The sequence below is a fragment of the Equus asinus genome, chromosome 29 (genome assembly GCF_041296235.1).
Source record: "Equus asinus isolate D_3611 breed Donkey chromosome 29, EquAss-T2T_v2, whole genome shotgun sequence".
NCBI classification, from domain to species: domain Eukaryota; kingdom Metazoa; phylum Chordata; class Mammalia; order Perissodactyla; family Equidae; genus Equus; species Equus asinus.
The window spans coordinates 25,615,585-25,639,609 of record NC_091818.1 but is presented as its reverse complement, the minus strand read 5'-3'; the positions used below and the strand labels follow the sequence as shown (position 1 = coordinate 25,639,609).

Sequence of the window (24,025 nt, the reverse complement as noted above, 5' to 3'; positions counted from 1 at the left end):
AGATACACCGTGTTTAAGGATGAGAAGACTCAGTTCCATAAGGATGCCGATTGTGTCCAAATTGATCTGTAGATTTAATGCACTTCTAATCAAAATGCCAACAGAATTTTTTGTTTTGTTTTGTTTCTTATGTTTTTGTTTTTTTCTGTGAATATTGACAATCTGATTCTAAACTTTATATGGAAATGCAAAAATTCAATAAAGCCAAGGCACTTTGAAGAACATCAGGGCACAGGTATTTGCCGTATCAGAAAAAGACTTACAATAAATGTGTAGATATAAAATCAGTGTCATATGGGTGCAAGAATGGACAAATAGAACAGTAGAACAGAAGGGAGAAACAGACTCACATATATATATATATATATATATATATACACATATATACATATGTGAACCCTTAATATTGTATATAACAGGCAGAATTGTGTATCGGGGGAGAAAATAGACTTTTCAATAAATGTTGCTGGTTCCATTGTTTATCTATATAAAAGAAAATGAAATCAGATGTCTTCCTCTCTATACACTAATATAAATTCTAGGTGGATTAAACCTCTAAATCTGAAAGGCAAAACAAAACAATTTTAAAGATCATAGAGAAGACCATATATATCTATATAAAAACATTATATTTATATTATTAAATGCATTAAATATATATAAATATATTAAATATTAAATATGCATATTTAAAGGTATAATGGGCTTTTTGTTTTTTAAAGATTGGCACCTGAGCTAACAACTGGTGCCAATCTTCTTCTTTTTTTCTTCTTTTTCTCTCCAAGTCTCCCCAGTACATAGTTATATATTTTAGTTGTGGGTCCTTCTAGTTGTGGCATGTGGGATGCCACCTCAGCATGGCCTGATGAGCAGTGCCATGTCCACGCCCAGGATCCAAAACAGCAAAACCCCGGGCCGCAGAAGCAGAGCATGAGAACTTAACCACTCGGCCACAGGGTCAGTCCCAGAGTCTTCTATATATTTTCGATTAAAGTTTAGGTAAGGTTTTCTTAAGGCACAAAAACGTAAAGGCAAAAAGGAAAAATTATTAAACTAACATTAAGATTAAGAACATCTATTTGTGAAAAGATACCAAAACATCATCTGTAAAGTGGGAGAAGATATTTGAAACACATATAACTGAGGAAGGACTAATATCCAAGTTATATGAAGAATTCCTGTAAATAAATAAACAAAAGACAACCCAGGAGAAACAAAAGACCAAAACTTGAAAACTTTATAAAAGAGGAAGCCTGAATGGCTAATAAACATGTAAAAAGACAATCAAATTCATTAGTAATCAGGGAAATGCAAAAAATCAAATTACAAAAGCACACACACACACACAAAACCCCCAAAACCACAGGGAGAAACAATTACACAATCATGAGACTGACCAAAATGATAAAGTCTGACAAGGTCAGTGGTGGAGACAGCGTGGAGCAGCGGAAACTTGCATCCACTCCTGGCTGTAGTGTTAATTACTAATTCTACTTTGGAAAACGCTTTGGCTTTACCTTATATGGCAGAGACCTTTCATTTCTCTCAATATCTGGTCTTCCCTTTTCTTTTGGTAATATTTTGGTTGGGCATTTGGCTGCCCACTTTCTCAGCCTCTTGCAATGAGATCAGACAGTGGGACATGAGTAGAAGTGATGTGCACGCCATTTCTGGGTCTCATACATTAAGGATAAACAAGCTTGCCTTGCACCTCCTGCTTCTCCTGTCTGGAACCCATGGACATGGAGTTGATCACCTTTATTGATGTGGATGAGGTAACCATCTTAGGAAATGGCAGACCAGTAAGATTGAAGGAACCTGTGTACAGCATGACTTTGTGGAGTGCTCCTCAGGGGCACTCCTGCCTGGAGCTGCTCATTTCTTCACTATGACATGAAAGAGAAGTAAACTTCAATTGTATTTAAGCCAGCATACTTGTGTTGTAGTAATCAGATCAGCTCGTCCATAGACTTGAGCAGACCAATACTTGACCACCAGCAATTCTGTTATTAGTGTAAAACCTGGAAATACTATCTGTGTGCATCAGGTGAAACTACAAGAATGTTTAGGGCAACAATGTTCACAACAGCAAAAAAATGAGAACCAACCCAGATGTTGATCAGCAGCAGAATGGATAAATTGTGATGTATTCTTGCAATAGAGAACTCGCAGTGGGTGAACTACAACCACAAGCGTTGACATGGATGAATCTTAGAAATGTAATGTTGAGAATATGGAGCAAATCACTGAAGAATACAAACATTTTTTTCAATTATATTCTTTCATTTATAGAAAGTTCAAAAACAGGTACAAGTCAGCAACATACTTCTTAGGGATACATGCACAGGTGACAAAAACTGTAAAGGAAAACTAAAGAAAAAAATTAGGACAATGGTCCCCTCTGGGAGCAAATGGACAGGGTGTGTTAATGGGCTTCTGACCTATGGAAAGAGTCATTTTATGGCCTGGGTCCTAAGAACACAGGTAGTCATGTTATTATCATTCTTTAAGTTGTACATTCGTATTTCCATTCATCCTTTTCATATGCATAGCTTATTTAATAGCAAAAAAAAGAAAAGGAAGAAAGAAACAAAAAATTCAGACTAGAGACAAAAGGGACCATCTTACTGAGACTTGACCTCAAATTAACAGCTTAAGAATGGGAAACCTTACACAAGGAGAAGAGAATGGGCTGAGAAAAAGGTTAAGATAAAAAGATTTACATAAAATATGAGGAGATTGCTAACTATGCAATAACAGAACTCAAACCAATGTTAGAGGTAGTAAAGATTGGAACTAACATTGCAGAAAATAGGGTGTAGAGTAATTTTTCCTAACCTTTAGCCTGTCGTAGTATACACAAAAATGGCATTATTTGTAGAGACCACTGGGAGAAATGGACAAGGCTGCTCGTGGGCTTAGACTACGGGGTTAGAGGTCCAGGCCACCCCAGTAATGCCCCCATCCCTGCTACCTGGAGGGCCAAGGACAATCACTCTCTCGGCACACCTGAAACCAATTTGCGAAAGTTTGATGAGGGGTGCCACCTGGAAAGGTTTTCCAACATGTCAAGGAAAAGGACCAAGAGAACAACATAACATTAAAGAAAATGTGATAACTATGGAAGACAGAAAATAGATATTCAACCTACAATAGTGTTTCTAAAAAAGGAGCAAAAACAAATCCTGCAGAAGCAATCATTAAAAGTGTACATAAGGAACATGTTTGAACTGAAAAAAAAGACAAAGTTATAGATCAGAGAGGCTCTTTATATTCAAGGGAAATTAATAAAATAATGATGTTTACTCACATCCTAGTGATGCTTTTAAATTTCAGGGTTAAAGAAAATAGCTTATAAATATCCAAACGGGGAAAATAAGCCAGGTCAACGAGCAACAAACAAATATTAAACTGGCCTCAGGTCGAGGCTAGCAAGGTGAAGATAACGTTCCTTCTAGAAAAGAGAAAAAGACTCAAAGACATGGTCCAGTTTATAAGAAATAAATCAAAATTAAGAACTCAAGAAGAATGGAAGTCAGTGACTACTTTAAAAAGTAGTCTGTGAGGTTAAAAATAAACAGGTAAATATAAGTATAAATAATGGCTATTCGTGTGGTTACAAAATTGAAAGCAAAAATAAAATTAATCAAAAATACTTTTATGTGATAAGACAAATTGTGTAATAATAATGCAGTTCTCTGAACAAAATAAATTAACAAAGACTAGAAGGAAGGGAGGCATATATTGATGAAATTAAGGCTGAGATGAAACTTGGGGAAATAAAAACATACACAACTTCTTGTTTTACCCAGGGTGGGTTAAGATGGTCTGGTTCTTGTTTTCATAATTACAGAAATGTGGTGGGTATTTGATTTTACCTTAAAGCTTACCACTACAATACAGAAAATAAAAATAAGCAAAATGTGGTTCATATTACATGAGCCAGGAAACAAAGAAAAGAGCAAGCAAGTATAAAATAAGATGACAAGATAAACCCAAATATATCGCTTATGCTGATAAACGTGTCTAGTTTGTTTCTTATTAAATGTAAATAAGTGTTAGATTTAAAGAACTAAATTCCAATCATGTTGTTACGTAAAAGTTCACAACTAAAAGAAAATGACACAGCAATATCAAAGATTGAGCAAAGACAGCAATAAAATATAAACAAGAAGACATCAGAGTAACAAAATTAATAACAGAAGATTTGGAATTCAAAGCTAGAAAGGCCATGAATGAAAAGCATAATCCATAACAAAGATATAACAGTGAAGAGTCTGCCTGAGCTCAGTGAGAGAGCATCATAACCCATCATTTAAAGCAAAGCCACAATCATGGTGAGCTTTTACTGGATGACTAGGTCGACTAGTTGCCATAGATCGTAGCCTCAAAACCTAAAGAGAAATCCTTGTCGTTGATTTATTTAGACTAGGTATCTGATAGCTATTTGGGTCTTTGGTTTCTGAAACAAATCACTGGCTAAAGAGACTCAAGAAATACAATTCAATAAAATCCCAATAAAAAATCCTAGTGGATTTTTTAAAAAAGAAATTGATTTGCTGATTCTAAGATGTATATGGAGGAGGCTGGCCCAGTGGTGCAGTGGTTAAGTCTGCACATTCCACTTCGGTGGCCAGGGGTTCGCTGGTTTGGATCCCGGGTGCAGACATGGCACCGCTTGGCACGCCATGCTGTGGTAGGCGTGCCACGTGTAAAGTAGAGGAAGATGGGCACGGATGTTAGCTCAGGGCCAGTCTTCCTCTGCAAAAAAAGAGGAGGATTGGCAGCAGTTAGCTCAGGGCTAATCTTCCTCAAAAAAATAAAATAAAATAAAATAAAAAATGTATATGGAAGTCCTAAGGCTATAGAATTACCAAGACGATCTTGAAGAAGAGAAATAAAAGTGAAGGACTTATACTACTTGATTTCAAGACTTACTATAAAGCTCCATTAATTAAGATGGTATAGTATTGGCAAAAGGACAGACAAATAGACAATGGAACAAAATAGAGGGTTTAGAAATAGACATATATATGTATATGTATATGACATATATATGTCAATTGAATTAGAACAAAGGAAGCAGTGAAATTCAAGGGGAAAAAGAAGATCAAAATCACATCCTAAGAAGTGTATGTGCAATGTTAGATATAGTCACCGCCAAAGAAAATGCCATCTGCCACAGAAGAAAAGAGCTAAGTTGATCGTCATTAAAGTTAAAAGCTTCTGACCTTCAAAAGACGCTGTCTAAAAATGGTAGGAAAAACTACAGGTTGGGAAAAAATATTTGCCATACATATATCTCACAAAAGACTTGTATCCAGAATATATAACGAAATGCTACAACCCAATAATAATTAAAAACAGACAAAAGTGAGGGGGGGGGATGCGGAGCTGTTGTTTAATGGGTATTGAGTTTTAGTTTTGTAAGATGAAAGGGGTTCTGGAGACTGGTTCCACGACAATGTGAAAATACTTAACAGTATTGAACTGTACACTTAAAAACGATTAAGGTGGTAAATGTTGTTATGTGTATTTTACCACAATTTTAAAAAAGGTCTTGAATAGTCCTTTTACAAAAGATGGTCTAAGAATGGCTAATAAGCACATGAAAAGATGCTCAACATCATTAATTATCATGGAAGTGCAAGTTAAAATGACGATGAGATACCGTTTTAGGACGGCTACCATTTATAAACAGACAGTATCCAGTTGGTGAGAACGTGGAGCAACAAGAACTCTCAAACACTGTTGGTGGGAAGGTGAAATGACGCGATCACTTTGGAATACTGGCAATTTCTCATAAAGTTAAACATACATACTCCTACGTTCCAGCCATTCCATTCTTACCAGAGTGTCACAAAAACATATTTCCACAAATGACTTGTTGCAGAATGTTTAGAGCAGACTTTTTGTTTTCAAAATAGCCCCTCACTGGAAACAGCCCAGGTGTCCATCAAGAGGAGAATGGATAAACACATTATGGCTTATTCATACAACAGAATACTACTCAGCAATACAAAGAAACAATTGCCACCAGTACACACAAATCACATGGATGGATCTTAAAAGCCACTATGCTGAGTAAGACAAGCCAGACATAAAAGGGTACAGACTGTATGATTCCATCTACGTGCATTTTAAGAACAGGCGAAACTAACCTGTGGGGACAGAAATCAGAACCATGTTTTTTTGGCAGGTGATGTGGGTAAGGTATTGTCTGGAAAAGGACATTCGAGAACTTGCAGGGATGATGGAAATGTTCTACACCTTGATTAAGGTGATGGCTACACCAGGGAAACTCTTCAAATGGCACAGTTTACCGTCTCTGAAATATATCGCAATCATAAGAAAACAGCAAACCTTCCCTTTCATTGCATTTATTCAAATACATAATTTAAAATTTGGTGTTTCCTGCTTAATGTTCATCTTTCCTACACGGTACATCAGGCACTATTCTAAGCTCTGCAAGTAAACAGTTGACAAGGCAGACCAGCCCAAGATCTCATGGAATGTGTAGGCTGTAAAGGAAAGAGCTAGACCTGTCATGTGCACTATTGTATTCCAAGCATGGAGCATGGTACTTGGTGCATATTTGTGCTCAATAAATATTTATGGGGTGGGGGAGTGACTGGAGTGTAGCGGATCAACGAAAAATGTGAGTGTACCCAAAACTCACCCGCTTACTCATTCACCCATCACTCTCTCTCTCCCTCTCTCTCCTCGTCTATTTTAAAAAGATATTTGCTGTCTACTCTGATGAGTGTCTTGAGGACTTTTGTACTCTGTGGATGCATAGATAAGGATGCGTGAACCTGCAATCCCAGATGAGCAGTGGCGCATAGATGCCTCCTGGACGTGTTCTCTACTGGAGCACCATCCCATCTCCATAGGAAGAGAGATTGTACAATCATGTGAGGGCGGGGGCCAAGATTTTTCTCAAGACAAAGACTGAATCTATTAATAGATGCACTTGACTGGTATAATTTTGAGATTTTAGAAGTCTGTTTCATAAAGCTTGGACTATTCAAATTTCAACCAGAAAGTTTTACCAGATAATACTAAAAAAGCCTGATTTTGAGTAGCGCAGCTTTCTCATGGGTCCTCCAATATTTTTTTTATTTGTCCAGTTGATTAAATCTCTAAAATGAGGATTACTCCAATTGAAATTGTAACCTTTAAGTGAGAAGATGAAAAAATCAAAAGGGGAAGAAAGAGACTATGTATATTCCTATCTTTGTAGACCAGTTTTGGAACATTTCAGGAGTCAATTATTAAAATTCTCAGCAAGGTTCAGATTACTATAGAAATTTAGTTAAAAACCAGTGAGTAAATATTATCTTGCCAGTGTTCTCAAGTTCTTTGATCTCTTGCAGTAACTTAAATTTAGAAAATAGTCTTAAAGTGAAAAATGTTGAAAAGAAATTTTTTGTGTGTGTGAGGAAGATTGGCCCTGAGCTAACATCTGTTGCCAGACTTCCTCTTTCTGCTTAAGGAAGATGGCTGCTGAGCTAACACCTGTGCCAATCTTCCTCTATTTTGTATGTGGGACACTGCCACAGCATGGCTTGATGAGTGGTGTGTAGGTCTGTGCCTGGGATCTGAACCCACGAACTCTGGGCTGCCAAACAGAGTGTGCGAACTTAACCACTATGCCACCAGGCCAGCCCCTCAAAAAGAATTTTTTTTTAAAGACTTTATTTTTTTCCTTTTTCTCCTCAAAGCCCCCCGCTACATAGTTGTATATTCTTCTTTGTGGGTCCTTCTAGTTGTGGCATGTGGGACGCTGCCTCAGCGTGGTTTGATGAGCAGTGCCATGTCCGTGCCCAGGATTCGAACCAACAAAACACTGGGCCACCTTCAGCGGAGTGCGCGAACTTAACCACTCGGCCATGGGGCCAGCCCGTCAAAAAATTTTTTTAAAGGAAGTACCTTTAGATTGTAAGCCTCTTGAAGCAAGAGACCATATTTTATATTTCTTGAGCCCTTTCCCACAAACCTGACTCATTCCCAGAGCACTTAGCATCATAGAAGATGCTCAATAGTTTATAGCATGTTAATTTACTTATTATTGGAAATTTATTGGATGTGTTTTTATACTGGGCATCATTTACCTTTACAAGCAGAACTCTCAAATGAAAACATTAGGTAAACAGATTAAATAACAGTCCCTTGGGGGCCGCCCTGTGGCTGAGTGGTTAAGTTCGCACGCTCCGCTGCAGGCGGCCCAGTGTTTCGTTGGCTCGAATCCCGGGCGCGGACATGGCACTGGGCATCAAGTCACGCTGAGGTGGCGTCCCACATGCCACAACTAAAAGGACCCACAACTAAGAATATACAACTATGTACCGGGGGGCTTTGGGGAGAAAAAGGAAAAAAAAATAAAATCTTAAAAAAAAAGAAAAAAAATCCCTTGTGGTTTGGGGCTTTATCTACAGGTGACTTCTAGTATGAAAATGAATGGTTTGGTACTAGGAACAGATTCTTTTGCATTCTTTTTCTCTTTGGAAGTGACTGGCTACTTGGATCTTAAGCTTTAAGCTTTGAAATGTCCCACCTTCCATCCCAGCCCACAAATCATCAGACTGACAGACACTTCCCAGCTAGAACGAGTGACCCCTCTTCTGAAATTCTCACTTGCCTCTATCATAGCTCAAGTATATTGCACTGTAACAATTTGTTTACACATCTACGTCTCACACCGGACTGAGCTCTCTGGCTTCAGGCACTCTGTCTATCCCCTCGGCATCTAGCAGAGTGACTATCATGTACTATCTCCAGAGCCTGTAATAACAGAGGTTCCATAAATGTTCAAAAAGAACAGAAAGACATGTACGTATAGCATCAAAGAGACAAACAGCATCTAAACATGGTATGTACTTACAACATAATTGAAAGATGTGTCAGCAACCACTGCAAATTGACGAAACAATGTGTGTCTAGTAAACATCTCGTTCTTAAGGGCATGGAAGCTGAAATACAAGAAGCAGGGAAATTAAAATGTATAGAAATCAGAGGGTAAAGCAAATCAGTATTATGTTCATGTGCTTAGGAAGTAGAATTTTCAGTGTAAAGGAAAGGAGATACAAGTAAATATTTTAAAATATTAGTATGAACTTATTACTTCTTTCATTTTAAAAATTACGTGTTTTCCAGCTCTGAAAAGGCACAGAAGCAAAGGCAACACAGTATCAATGAGCACCTTTGGGCCTAGACTGGCGTTTTATAAACATTTCTCCCTAAAATGAACCAGGGTATCTTTCAGAAATGGCTGTTGCTAGATCTAAGGCAATAAATGTACAAGATGAGCCTGGGCCATTTTATTGTTCAGGGAGCCATCAAAGATTATGTCAAAAAAACATAGCCACCTTGACATGGATCCCATTGGCTTAAAACTGGAGAAATTAAGCATCAAAAATAATGATTACGGGGCCGGCTCTGTGGCCAAGTGGTTAACTTCACGCACTCCACTGTGGTGGCCCAGGGTTCGGATCCTGGGCGCGGACATGGCACCGCTCGTCAGGCCATGTTGAGGCGGCGTCTCACATCCCACAACTAGCAGGACTTGCAACTAAGATATACAACTGTGTACGGGGGGGTGGTTTGGGGAGAGAAAGCAGAAAAGAAAAAAAAATAATGATTATAATGTATTGGAATACAACAAATACATTAAAAGTTTGGGAAATTTTCAGCCTATCTGGATTGCAAATGATGCTAAAATTAGGGTATTCACTATCAGGAAAACATGCTCTGGAGGGAAAGCCAAGAGTATGCTGGATGACCTTTGGCTAGCAATTAGGAAGGAACGGGAAAATCACAGTATTCAGCCATGCAGAGGGCTTCTAGAAGACATTAGATGTGACTCATTGACCAAAACCACAATGAGGTACCACTACACAGCTACTAGGATGAATAAAACCAAAAAAGAGACAATTATAAATGTTGGAAAGGATACAGAGAAATTGGAACCCTCATTCATTGATGGTGGAATTGTAAAATGGTGCAGCTACTTTGGAAAACAGTTTGGCAGTTACCCAAAATGTTAAACATAGAATTATCATGTGACCCAGCAATTTCTTCCTAGGTTTATACCAAGGAAAATTTAGAATATATGTTCATGCTAAAACTTGTACATTAATGTTAACAGCAGCATTATTCATAGTACCCAAAAAGTGGAAATAACTGAAGAATGGATAAACAAAATGTGATACATCCACACAATGGAATATTACTTGCCAGTCAAAAGGAATGAAGTACCGATAAATTCAACAATATAGATGAACTTGAGAACATTACGCCAAGTGAAAGAAGCCAGTCACAAAAGACCACATAGTGTATGGTTCCACTTGTATAAAATGTCCAGAATAGGCAAATCCATAGAGACAGAAAGCAGATTAGTGGTTGCTAGTGGCTGAGAGAGAGGGGAACTGGAAATAACTATTAATGGGTATGGGGGGGTCCTCTTTGGGTTGACGGAAATGTTCTGACTTAGACAGTGGTAACATACCACTTTTGACCCATCAAAACTATGAGACCTCTATCATACAGAAGTAATAGCAATAGCATATTAAAGACACACAAGAATATTCAATGTAGCATTCTTTGTAATGGAAAAAAATTAAACAACCTAACTAGTTGGATAAATTATAATCTAATATATAAAAGGACAATGTAGCCATCAAAATGAATGAGGTATACCTAAATGTATTGGTGGAGAAAGCTGTCCAAAATAGAGTGTTAAGTGAAAAGGGCAAAGTGCAGACTAAATATGCACAGGATGATTCTAACTTTTGTAAAAATATGTTGTATAGTGAATAATGCTGCAGTGGACGTGGGAGTGCAGATATGTCTTCAATATTCTATTTTCATTTCCTTTGGATATGTACCCAGAAGTGGGATTGCTGGATCATTTGGCAGTTCTATTTTTAATTTTTTGAGGAACCTCCGTACTGTTTTCCACAGTGGCTGCACCAATTGCATGCCCACCAACGGTGAATAAGGGTTCCCTTTTCTCCACATCCTCAGCATCGCTTGCTATTTTTTGTCTTTTTGAGGATAGGTATTCTAACAGGAGTGAGGTGATATCTCACTGTGGTTTTGATCTGCGTTTCCCTGACAATTAGTGATGTTGAGCACCTTTTCAGCTACTTCTTGGCCATCTGTGTGTCTTCTTTGGAAAAAAGTCTATTCAGTTCTTCTGCCTATTTTTCAATCAGACTGTTTGGGGTTTTGTTGCTGTTGAGTTGTGTGTTTTCTTTATATATTTTGGATGTTAAGCCAGGGATTTCCAAATATTTTCTCCCATTCTGTAGGTTGCCATTTAATTTTGGTGATGGCTTCCTTTGCTGTGCAGAAGCTTTTCGGTTTGATGCAGCCTTACTTGTTTATTTTTGCTTTTGTTGCCTTTACTTTTAGTGTCAAGTCCAAAAAATTTCACCAAGACTGATGTCAAGGAGCTTATCCCCTATGTTTTCTTCTAGGAGTTTTACAGTTTCAGGTGTTAAATTTAAGTCTTTAATCCATTTTGAGTTGATTTTTGTGTGTAGTGTAAGATAGGGTTCCAGTTTCATTCTTTTTCATATGGCTGTCCAGCTTTCCCAACACGATTTATTGAAGAGACTGTCCTTTCCCCACTGAATATTCTTGGTTCCTTTGTCATAAATGAATCGACCATATATGGGTGAGTTTATTTCTGGGCTTTCTATTCTGTTCCATTGACCTGTGTGTCTGTTTTTATGCCAATATCATACTGTTTTGATTACTACAGCTTTGTAATATAGTTTGAAATCAGGGAGTGTGATGCCTCCAGCTTTGTTTTTTCTCAAGATTACTTTGGCTATTTGGGGTCTTTGGTGGTTCCATATAAACTTTAGGATTTTTTTTTCTATTTCTTTGAAAAATGTCATTGGAATTTTGTAGAGATGGTTTTGGGTAGTATGGATATTTTAGCAATATTAATTCTTCTAATTCATGAGCACAGAATATCTTTCCATTTATATGTATTGTCTTCAATTTCATTCATCAATGTCCCATAAATTTCAGTGTACAGATCTTTCACTTCTTTGGTAAAATGTATTCCTAAGCATTTTATTCTTTTTCATGCAATTGTAAATGGGATTGTTTTCTTAATTTCTCTTTCTGGTAGTTTATTGTTAGTGTATAGAAGTGCAACTGATTTTTGTATATCTATTTTGTACCCTGCAACTTTGCTGAATTTGCTTATTAGTTCTAATAGTTTTTTGATGGAGTTTTTAGGGTTTTCTATACAAAATATCACGTCATCTGCAAATATAGACAATTTTACTTCTTCCTTTTCAATTTGGTTGCCTTTTACTTATTTGGTTTATATATTTTTAATATATTTAAAGAATGAAAAGTGTTCTGATAAATAGCAAACTGACACAAGATATTGTAAACTATAATTTACATCCATAACAATCTAAAACCCCAAATCTGGATGTTAACAGGTGGAGAGGGGGTGAAAAAGGGAAGGAAAACTCAGAGAAGTCTAAGAGCAGACTAAGAAGTTTGACTTGTTTGGGAAAGATATAGAAAGACTGATAAGCTTAACAAGTTCATAGGGGAAACATAAGGATAAATATGGAAATGATCTGAATGTCTATTAACTGATGAATGTATAAATAAATTGTGATATATCCACACTATGGAAAATTACTCATCAATGAAAAAGAACAAATTACTGACAGGCAATGCAATAAAATGGACTAGTCTCAAAGGCATTATGCTAAATGAAAAAAACAGAGATGAAAGACTACATACTGTGTGATTCAATTTGTCTCATATTCTAGAAAAAGCATTGCTTATAAGAATGGACAACAGATCAGTGATTGAATGGGGTAGACAGAGATTGGTTGCAAATGGGCATGCAGACTTGTAGGAATGATGGAAATATATATCATATCTTGTTTGTCATGTTACACAGCTTTATACATTTATCAAAACTCTTCAAACGGTGTACTTTAAAGGGCACATTTTATTATATGTAAATTATATCTCCATAAATGGAATATTAAAAAAAAGAAAATCAGGCCATTAGGATAGCACGACATTCAAGAAAGAGTGGTAAACAAATAAATAGTAAACACGTTAAAATATCCACATAAATGTCATCTGTAAATAATAATAGTAGTTCTAATTTTTGGGGTTAAAATATTAAAACTAAAATATTGAACAACGATATGCCATAATTTGGGAGAATGATGATTGGAGCTAAAGCGTTCTAGAGTCTTCACATTATTCAGGAGGAAGTTATGTGATATTTAGCTATAGACTTTACTAAGTTTAGTATGCATGGCAAATTTTCAAGGATAACACTCAGAACAGAAAGCTATAAATTCCAGTAGAGAAAAAGTGGAATAAAAAAATGAATGACTAAAACACAATCAACATGAAAAATGGTAGCCTATCAATTTAGTTCACCAGATTAATGGACCAAATAACTATCCTGTGATAACTTCAATTATCTCAATTTTTTAAAAGTCCAAGCTCTATTAATGACAAAATCTCATGGAAAACTAGAAAGAGGATAGCTCCTTCATTTGATAAAACTATCCACCAAAAAAACTACAGCAATGAAGAAACTTAAAACGCCTTCCCCTTAAAACTGGGAGCCAAATAAGGAGGCCAGGTCTTATCATTTCTGTTCTATGTAGTATTGGAAATCCAGGCAAACGCATTAAGAAAAAGAAAGAAACAAGATATAAAAATTGGAAAAGAAGATATACAAGGGCCATTATTTGCAGAAGATATGATCATCTATATAGGAAAGTGGACAAAGTCAACAGCAAGCTGACAGTATAAAAAATCAACTTACGTGTAGGATTAGTGTTTTCCTACATCAAGAATAACTAACTAGCAACTGCGATAGAAAATAAGATACCTCACTGTAGCGAAACACTGAAGTATCTAGGAAAGAAAGCTCCAGATCTTTATGAAGAAAGCTTTAAAACTCTTATTAAAGGATGTAAGGACGTGAAAAAGATATGAATTAATAGAGACATAGCCTATGTACAGTCATGCACCGACTGTAGACGGTTTGGTTAATGACAGACTGCATAAATGATGGTGGTCCCACAAGATTAGTACCCTACAGCCTAGGTGTGTGGTAGGCCACACCATCCAGTTTGTGTAAGTCACCCTATGATGGCCACACAACGATGAACTCGACACATTTCTCAGAACGATCCCCGTCGTTAAATGACACATGGTTACATGGATGGGATGTCTTGCCACTATTCAGGTGTAAATTCTCCCCAAATTCTTCTTTGAATTATCAGAATTCTAATAAAACTCCAACGCAATTTTTGACTACTTAATAAATCAATTCTAAAGTTTGTATAGAATAAATATCTATGAATTACTAAGTCAATTCTGAAAGAGAAAAGCAAATAGGAGGGAATACCCATACTAGATATTAACACATACCACAAAAATCATAGGAGCAGAACAGTTTGGAAAGAAAAAATAGACAAATAGACTAATGGTCCAGAATAAGGACCAGCGACAGATTCAGGAATACACTAGAACACAGTATGTGGCAGAAATGGCACCACAACCCAATAAGGAAAGAATGGGTCACTTGGGAGACAGTGTTGAGGAAAAACACGTCACATTGCATACGAGGGCGATCTCCCAATGGAGTGAAGACCTCCATGTGAAAGGTAAGTCAGGGAAGCTTGTGTAAAGACGTGGGAGAATATCTCCATGAAGACACAGAAGGACCTTCTAAACACAGCCCTAAGGCAAAAATAGTGATGGGTAAAAGTTATAACACAACAGTCTCTGTACAATCAAGGACAGCACACACAAAGTTAATAGACTGGAAACAGATATTGTTAACACTTAAAATGAACCAGGACTTAATAAGAATACACAAATAAATTTCACCAGCTGACAAGAAGGCAAAAGATGGAAATAGATAGTTCACAAAAGAGGGAAATCCTTTGGAGGGGAAAACATCAGGGAGAAAGTCAAATACCATATGGTCTCAGTCATAAGTAGAAGATAAAAACAACGACAAAAAGAAAAACACATAGCATTGGAGACTGGACTGGTGGTTACCATTGGGGAAGCGGAGAGAGGGGAGGGCAAAAGGGGTGATTAGGGTCACATGTGAGGGGATGCACTATAATTAGTGTTCGGGTGGTGAACATGATGTAATGTACACAGAATTTGAAATATGATGTACATCCGAAAAAAATAAAAATTAAAAAAAAAAACTTTTTGAAAGGCAGTACCAATTAGGACTCAATCTTTGAACTTCTCTTTTTTTCTCTACCAACACTCACTCTTAGCTGACCTCATTGAAACTCATCGCTTTACATACGATCTATACTAAGACGTCCTAAATTTATGTGTCCAGCCTAAACTTTCTTCAGACTCATATATTCATCACTGCCTATTTGACATCTATTTGACATGTCCCCTTAGGTGACTAATAGGCATCTTAAACTCAACATATCATAAACTGAACTGATTTATCACCAAAATGTGCTCAATTGTCTCAGTTGACGGAAGTTTCTCGTTGCTTAGGGAAAATCCTTGCAATCATCCTTGACTTCCTTCTCTCTCACTTCATATCCAATCTTTCAACACATCCTATTGGGCCTACTTTCAAAATATATCCCAAATTTAATCATTTCTCAACACCTCCACTGCTCCAGCCCGGTCAGACCACCATTGTGTTTTGCCAGAGAGAAGCGAATTATTTCCAGAACTCATAACTTTTCTCTCTGCTTTTCCTTTGGCCTTGCTCTAGCCTGTTATCAACACAGAAGCCAGAGTAATGCTTTTAAGACATCCGACCAGGTTGGGTCTATCCTCAGATCAAGACCCTCCAGGGAGGTTTTAGAGCACCAACTCATTATTCTAAACATTGATAAATGAAGGGAAAGAGTCAAGAATTCATCTTGCTTTTTCTGTATAAACTATATTTCAGGGAAACCAGACAGCTGGGGGAAATTTTTTCTTTAATACAATATTAGCTAATAAATGCAGAAGGAAAGATAAGGTTAGAGTATCACCAATTTGCAAACCCTAATGAAATATTGGATCATGGTATGAACATTGATGGATGGTAAAATTATTTAGAGAACAGTCAATGGTGAACCTTAAAATGTATGAATTAGGCTGATAACACTGGAATAAAATTATACAGCCAGAGACTATGTGGCTTGTGATGTGATAAGATAGGAATTAGCTAGTACTTCCATTGCAGGAGTCTTGCCTAAAATATTGCACCTGAATCTAATCAAGCCTCTATATTTAAAGACCAGTTTGTAGGAAATATAGCAGATAGAAGGACATGTTAAACGATGTCACACATACACACCCACACATACACAGACACGCATAAACAATTAGCCAAATCCAGAATGTGAAACATTCTATGTAACAAATGGGCATATTTCTCTAGCAAATGAAGGGATGGGAAAGAGTGGAGAGGTAAGTGGGACCATTATAACGAAAAGATTTAAGGGAGATAACACCCAAAAGCAGTGGTGCACCTTACCTAGATCCTGATTTAAATAAACAACTGTAAAAGATTCCTTTGAGATAATCAAGATATTTGACTATGATTTGGTTAATAAATAATACTAAAGAGTTTATGTTGCTAACTTTATTAGGTGTGATAATGGCATAGTGGATACGCAAAAAAGAAAATTTTCCTATCAATTAAAAAAAAATCTTCCAGTGGTTTCCCGTTTCAGAGTGAGACTGAAACTCCAAATCTTCTGCCTCGCTGCTCTCTTACATTGCTCTCCCCTCCCTGCTCCACTCCAGCCACCTGGCTTCCCCACTGTTCCTTGAACATACCAAGCAAGCGCCTACCCCAGGGCCTTTGCACCTGGTGCTCCTTTCTTCAGGAATGCTCTTCCAGATAATCACACGGCTTGCTTGCTCATTCATTCGACTCTTTGCTCAAACATCACCTTGCTTGAAAGGCCTTCCCTGACCACCATCTCTGAGCTAGCAACCTCTGCTGCCCGTCCCGCAGAGGCACAATGAGTCTTGTTTATTGTGTTTCTTCCCCATAGAAAGTAAGTTCCATGAGGGCAGAGACTTGATGTGCTTTGTTTATTGCTCTAGCTCCAGAGTCTAGAAAAGGGAAATAGCAATCTTAACGGGCTGCTATTGAGAGTGTGAACTGTTTCAGCCTTGCTGGAGAACACTCTAGCCTGCACACGGGACGAGGGTGACCGTTTGACTTATCATCCAAATGAGGACGTATTCGAGAATGGAAGGAAATGCTATTGAGAATTATACTAGATGACCAGCTTAAACCAGGATCATGCCAGGCAAACCAGGATGCTTGGTCGTCACGATAGGACCAACCACCCCACTCCACAGGCACCAGACAGACTCGCCAAACCTTAAGGGGGCGAGGGCTTACAGAGAGCTGGAGGAAAGCTGGTGGTCCACCGCTGATGGGGGCGATCAGTAACATGAGGAAGACATCCTGTGGAACACTACGCAGCGGTCAGAAAAAGTGAGCCACTGCACACACGGCAACATGGTGGAATTTTTGAAAAATAGTGTGGCGTAATCTCTAATTTTATAAAAATATGAGAACTACTCCATAGTTTTAGATACAAGAGGGAAGATGCTGAGACCACTCTGCCAGTTTGAGACTGAATTTAATTTAACAACTTCGTGGCAGGCATCTTTGAGATTAATTGTTTGGTTGCACGTATATTAGCAAAGAGGACGCTTTGGATTTTTCACATAATGTAACTTTCCTCAATGAAGAGGCTTGCTTGAGAGAGGATCTGTTTCTAAATAACTAGAAGTACATCTTCTGAGAAGTAGTCTGGATAAACTGGAGACAGTACTTTGGGTTAAGATATTTAGGGGGGGCTAGCCCCATGGCCTACTGGTTAAGATCATGTGCTCCATTTTGGAGGCCTAGGTTCATGGGTTCCGATCCTGGGTGTGGACCTACACCACTCATCAGCCATGCTGTGGCGGTGACCCAAATACAAAATAGAGGAAGATTGGCACAGATGTTTAGCTCAGGGCTAATCTTCCTCAGCGAAGAAAAAAAAAAAAGATAATTAGGAATGGATTAATATATGCCAAGAATGAAGCAAATCAGGAGGAGAACTTAGCTAAAAGGGAAGTTGGTAAATTTAGACAGATCTAAGTTCTGAGTTTAGTTTCGTGAACTTAATAGCCTTCTCCCAACGCTCAGCCTAGGAAACCACAAGAATTGGAAAAAAGTTCTGCTGTGCCCCTTCAGAGACTCTGGACCTCTCTCCACACTCTGCCATGTATCTCCACATTAATCCGGAGTTCCCAGTTTGCACTCATTGTGGATTCTACTTCTCCGATCAGCATCTTCAGACTGATAACCTTAGTTTCGTTGTGTGCTTCGCTTTTCTTTGTCCTTTTCTTCTCTCTTTTTTTTTTAACACTTTACTTTTTAGAGCAGTTTTAAGTTCTGGCATTTCTTAAAAAACCTGAATTTCCTATGAGATGAAAATGAACGTTTTGTGGGCATGCTCACGTGACAATGAGATACATAGAGTGTTTTTATATTATCGACAACAAAATATCAAATACTGAATTCTCTTTTTTCCCACACTGCACCCTGATGGGGCTGAGAACAAAGAGGCCAGAGTCTACACCTGTTGGGTGTGAAACTAAAGAGACTGGCAAGGGCAGGTGTAACCAGGAAAACTGCTCCTCCTCCTCTGACACGGGAAGCAAGCTGGAAGCCAGAGAAGGAAAGAGCTGGGGAGAGAAGAGGAAGTAAGGAGCAGCGTGGTTTCTGTTCAGCTGAACCTCCCTTGCTTCCCGAACCCAAGGATGAGGGGGAAGAGGGCGGGAATAAACAGCAGAGTGAGCCCGCGCTTTGCACGTCCTATCTACATTTCTAGTAGTCAGCAAGCTCGTGCGGCGGTCGCCTAGAGCTCCTGAGCGTGTGTGAGGAGAGGAGGGTGGGAGAAGGGATGTGTACGTGTTGCCTCTGAAATCCATGCATCCCGGAGTGCTGTGGGAACAGCCTGTAAGTTGTCTATGACCTGGAAAGTGTGATGGGCAAAAGCAAGTCCAACCAGCCCCGGGAGCAACCCAGAAAGAACAAGGGGATGGCTCAAATGGGTGCATGTGGACCAACTCCGGGACTGAGGTGGGAGTGACTGTATCATCGTGGCATCAGCCAGATAGTGATCTATCCCTGGGCCAATGTGCCACACCTGCACACCATTTCTGCTGAAAGAAATGACAGTGATGACATCATCAGCTGTGCCAGGCATGCCCCGCTAAGAGGAAGGACTAGCTCCCACCGTTGTCAGCACAGCCTCAGCGTGATCTTCCTGGAAACAGAGCCAACTCAGCAGAGACAGAAAAAGAGCTCGGAGATGAAGCTCTGAATTGGACTGGACTGAATATAAATCCTGAATTGGCTGAGAAATCATTAGCTTGGACTGTGACCTTGGCTGGCTAAGGTTTTCCTCTACTAAACAAAAATGGGTGCTCCTCGTCTAAGATCAGTTACGGTAAAATGAAATGATCGTTTTTGCACTCACAAGTCTGCGACTGTACGGTTATTCTCCATGCCACATGTGCTCTGGACGTATACCCTCTATGCTGTTGCATATGCCACCTTGAATTAACACTCGGTGATGCAACCGAACCAGAGAGACGAATGCATTATGTCCCAACATTACGTCCTTGTTAGTCGATTAAATGAGAAAACGTATAAAGCGTGTAATAATACTCCCTGCCACCCTAAATATTTAGATATTAACATAAAGTCTACAGAGATCCAAACGATGAATATGATTGTCAACATCTTGGTTAACAGCAAATCTATTTGAAGTAAAACTGAGACATTCTTGAAGTATAGTATAAATCCCACAGGGAGAGATAAATAAGGTAAGGTAAATAACATTTAAGGCTAATAAGATTTAAGGTAAATCTTAAAGATGAAAGTGAACCCCACAGAAATAAGTAAGGGGAAAACATTCTGCTCGATTTCGGAGGGAGTCCAAGATCCACGTGTGCAGACATGAAACGAAGTGCGTATTTAAGCTTTGTTCTCAGTCCCGTTTCACTTGTATCTATATTCTGTCCTTTTTATAACTGTGGAGGTAGTTAGGGCGGGTATTAATATGCACGTTTTTCAGAGCACAAAGTAGCTGTCAGCACATATGTGAAACACACGCAGGAGTCAAAGCAGGACTTTTTTTTATTATTGAGGTTACGATAGTTTATAACCTTGTGAAATTTCAGTTGTACATTATTGTTTGTCAGTCACACTGTAGGTGCGCCCCTTCACCCCTTATGCCCACCCCTACTCCCCTTCCCCCTGGCAACCACTAATCTGTTCTCTTTGTCCATGTGTTTGTTTATCTTCCACAGATGAGTGAAATCATATGGTGTTTGTCTTTCTCTGTCTGGCTTATTTCACACAACATAATACCCTCAAGGTCCGTCCACGTGGTTGTGAATGGGACAATTTTGTCTTTTTATGGCTGAGTAGTATTCCATTGTATATACAGGCCGCATCTTCTTTATTCAATCATCAGTTGATGGGCACTTGGGTTTCTCCCACGTCTTGGCTATTGTGAATAATGCTGCAATGAACATAGGGCTGCATAAGTCTCTTTGAATAGTTGATTTCAAGTTCTTTGGATAGATACCCAGGAGTGAGATGGCTGGGTCATATGGTATTTCTACTTTTAATTTTTTGAGAAATCTCTGTACTGTTTTCCATAGTGGCTGCACCAGTTTGCATTCCCACCAGCAGTGTATGAGGGTTCCTTTCTCTCCTCAACTCCTCCGACATTAAAGCAGAACATTTTACTACCAAGGAGATCTTTCACACCATCTGGTGGTGTTTCTGTTATGTGGATTCTTTGTGCGTCATCAAGGATTATTTCAATGTAATGTGTACAGCAATGTAGAGAATTTCATACACACACATGTAATACATGGTGTTTGCTTATGAGACACAGTACAAATGTAGGGCAGTATTGTCCCGTGAAGTCGTGAGTGGGCCTCAAGCTTGACCTGTGACATCAGACCAACATTGAATCCATCTCGTCTTGAATGAAGCTTGACCGTGAGGAAGTCTTGCAAAGCAACTTCTAACACATGATAAAGAAGAGAATCTGGGAGAAATTATGGCAGGAAACAAGACAATAGAATATAGATTTTTAACATTAACACGTTAGGACAAGGAAAAAATAGGCATTTTCTCTACTTGGCATTGCTTTTAGTCTTTTCAGAATTTTCCAGTGTCACTTTCTCCATTTTGAGAAAGACAAAGATGACACAGGGAAGAGAAATTAAAGTGTTTAGGTGAACGAGAAATAGATCCAAGAATTAAGGGGTTGGTGCTGTTTTGTCTGGAAAAGGGAAGAGGACCTAATATATCAAGCAATTTTACAAAGAAGATAAAGACCGGTTAAGTATTATGAAGTGCGAATGAGCAGAACAACGTTTTAATAGCCAGGTCAGGGACATGACTCTGTAGGTCTCATTAAACCAGGTATCAAGAGAGTCTGTGGGGCCAACCCAGGGGTCATAGTGGTTAAGTTTGCACGCTCTGCTTCAGCAGCCTAGGGTTCGCGAGTTCGTATCCTAGTGCGGACCTACACACCGCCCATCAAGCCATGCTGTGGTGGCGTCCTCCATACAAAATAGAGGAAGACTGGCAAGATGTTAGCTCAGGGACAATCCTCCTCACCAAAAAAAAAAAAAAAAAAAAAGAGAGAGAGAGAGAGACAGAGACAGAGAGAGAATCTGTCCTGTGTATCCTTTAAAGTTGAAACACTGAGGTAGGGAGTAAAACAGTCTTGAATTATTTTTTCTTTGAAATGACTTTGACTGCTCTTCTATTAGGCCACTTACTTTGCTTTTCTTGCTAAAAGTGCATGAGGGCATTTTATATTAATTAATATGTACAGAAAAATGCAAGGCTTCTAAATTCTTTAAAAGATAATTAGTCACATTTTTATAAATAAAATTTGTACATATCACCATAGTATACCTGTTCCTGAGAACAAAGAATTTCCTTTCCCAACTTTTGTTTATCCGTTCTGATTCCTTCCTAAACCTGTAACAGATTTATAGACGGTTAAATATTGTATCAACTACAAATGGGCAATGATGAATCATTGTTACCAGTACCTTTCTGACTTCTTTTTCTCATTTTCTAAATTGGCCTTTAATATTTCTATTTCCTCCTCCAGAGAATGTTTGCTTGCAGCCTTTCAATAGAAAATACATCACAAAGTTAATTACACGAACAGTACACCCTGGTTTTCTGTAAATCTGAAAGGCTATTTCTGTTACACAGGAGGCATAGACTAAGTACTATCAAAAATAATTCTGGGGAATAATGAGTTACACTGACTTGCAGATTCTCATAAATTGGAAGAATCTAAGATCTTATGCCTCCATTTCCTGTAAACGATTCACTTAAAGGCAGCCAGCTCTGGACAATTTACGAAGCGACCAATGTTATTTTCATTGCTTTTCCCCCTACCAGGTATCTCTTTTTCTAAATCTTGTTTTCCCTCTCCTACTCGTGGCCTTTCCAGCTCTTCATCATAGGCTGCAGCTTCCCCCAGTTACCCTATCTCCTCTTTCTTCAAGACTGTTCTCAGGAAAGGATCTGACTAATTCAACCACATTGGAGCTTTATGTCATTTCTCAGTATGGTTTATACTTTACAAGGGGACAAAGTTTAGCCAAAGGAATGAATCTCTAACAGTGGAATTGTAGGCATGTAAGGAATGAGAAAGATGTCTTTGGGTGCAGCAGGGATGTACCCCAGAATCATACAGTGGATGCAGTCAGGTCCTCTGTCTCTTCACAACACTAACTCTTGGTATAGCTTTCAAAATCACCGCTACTTTTTAAGAATAGCCCACATCAATATAAACAATAATTAGGTTAACAATAATGGTCATTTAGTCATTATTATACCATAATCTCTGGTTCTTTCACCTTCTTTTCTTTATGTGCATTTTTAATCTGGTAAAAAAATAAACAAAGGTAAATATAACATTTCAAATCAATGCATGAAGATGAGGTTTTTTTGCAGCTTGGCAAAAGGCAACTGACACTTAAAATACACCAACCATAGTCCCACAGGGATCTCCTCTGCCTTATCTAATTCATAAATCTAGTGTTTTACACCTTGCATTTGTAATTGGACAATTACAGCCCATTAAAGCCAAACTTCTTGCTCCTATTTTTTTTTAATGAATTACTCTGTAGTTATCTTTTGGTCAAATTTTACCATTATACTTTTTTTTTAATGAAGTGGGCAGTTATTACACAGTGAAGTCACAAGCCCCAAACAAACCTTTGATTTTAAATGATAATTAAGATGACTTTTCGCTACTATACCTCTCTGGTGATGAGGAAGGCAGATGGCAGTGGGAAAATATACTGAATATAAAAGTCGTATTACCACCTCTCCCTTCTCTTGATCTGTCACCAGACTCGGCCGCCTGGACTCTGCCTTGGAGCCTCTGGATCTAAGTCTGGAGCGGGGTCTGGAGCCGGAGCCCGAGCCGGAACTACCTCTGGGCATAGCAGTTAGAAAGTCCTGCAGAATACAGTAAAAGGAAGCTAGAGCTCCCCCAAGCCAACAGAACGGAGGGCTGAGAAGAGAGAGAGGAGAAGACATCCAGGCAAGACCACAAATGGGAATGTCAGTGTGTGACAAAGGCGTGGGTGACCAGTGCCTTCTTCAATCTCAAACTTACCTATTCATAGGTGTCATGAGAGTGGGTGGTTTTAGTAGAAATCACAGAATTGGATTGAATTTAGCGTTTGATTAAAGAAAATGTGAACTGGGATGGCAAACAGACCCCAGTGAGACTCAGAAACTGACTTAGTTCAGTGAAGGAAGGAGCCCAGACACAGGGACAACACCCAGAAGACGCTGTGGGTGTCTGCAGAAACCCTGGGACATGCCTTAGGCTGCCACAAGGCACAGAGTGTGGGTCTGACCAATTCAACTTATATCCGAAGGGGCAGAGAG

General features: G+C 38.6%; 1 protein-coding gene across 3 annotated transcripts in view; it reads right to left on the bottom strand.

Moving 5' to 3' along the window:
* Positions 1-24,025, bottom strand: part of C29H10orf67 (chromosome 29 C10orf67 homolog) — a 145,845-nt gene that overhangs the window by 25,376 nt on the left and 96,444 nt on the right. For 2 of the 3 annotated variants that reach the window (XM_070500959.1, XM_044762301.2), the window contains 5 exons: positions 23,450-23,587; positions 22,960-23,007; positions 22,159-22,238; positions 22,019-22,084; positions 8,885-8,972 (listed from right to left, as the gene is read on the bottom strand). In XM_070500959.1, coding sequence (XP_070357060.1) covers positions 8,885-8,972; positions 22,019-22,084; positions 22,159-22,238; positions 22,960-23,007; positions 23,450-23,587 — 420 coding nt within the window. Of the gene's footprint in view, positions 1-8,884; positions 8,973-20,195; positions 21,138-22,018; positions 22,085-22,158; positions 22,239-22,959; positions 23,008-23,449; positions 23,588-24,025 lie in introns of those variants that run through there. The other variant, XM_070500960.1, reaches the window with a different exon arrangement.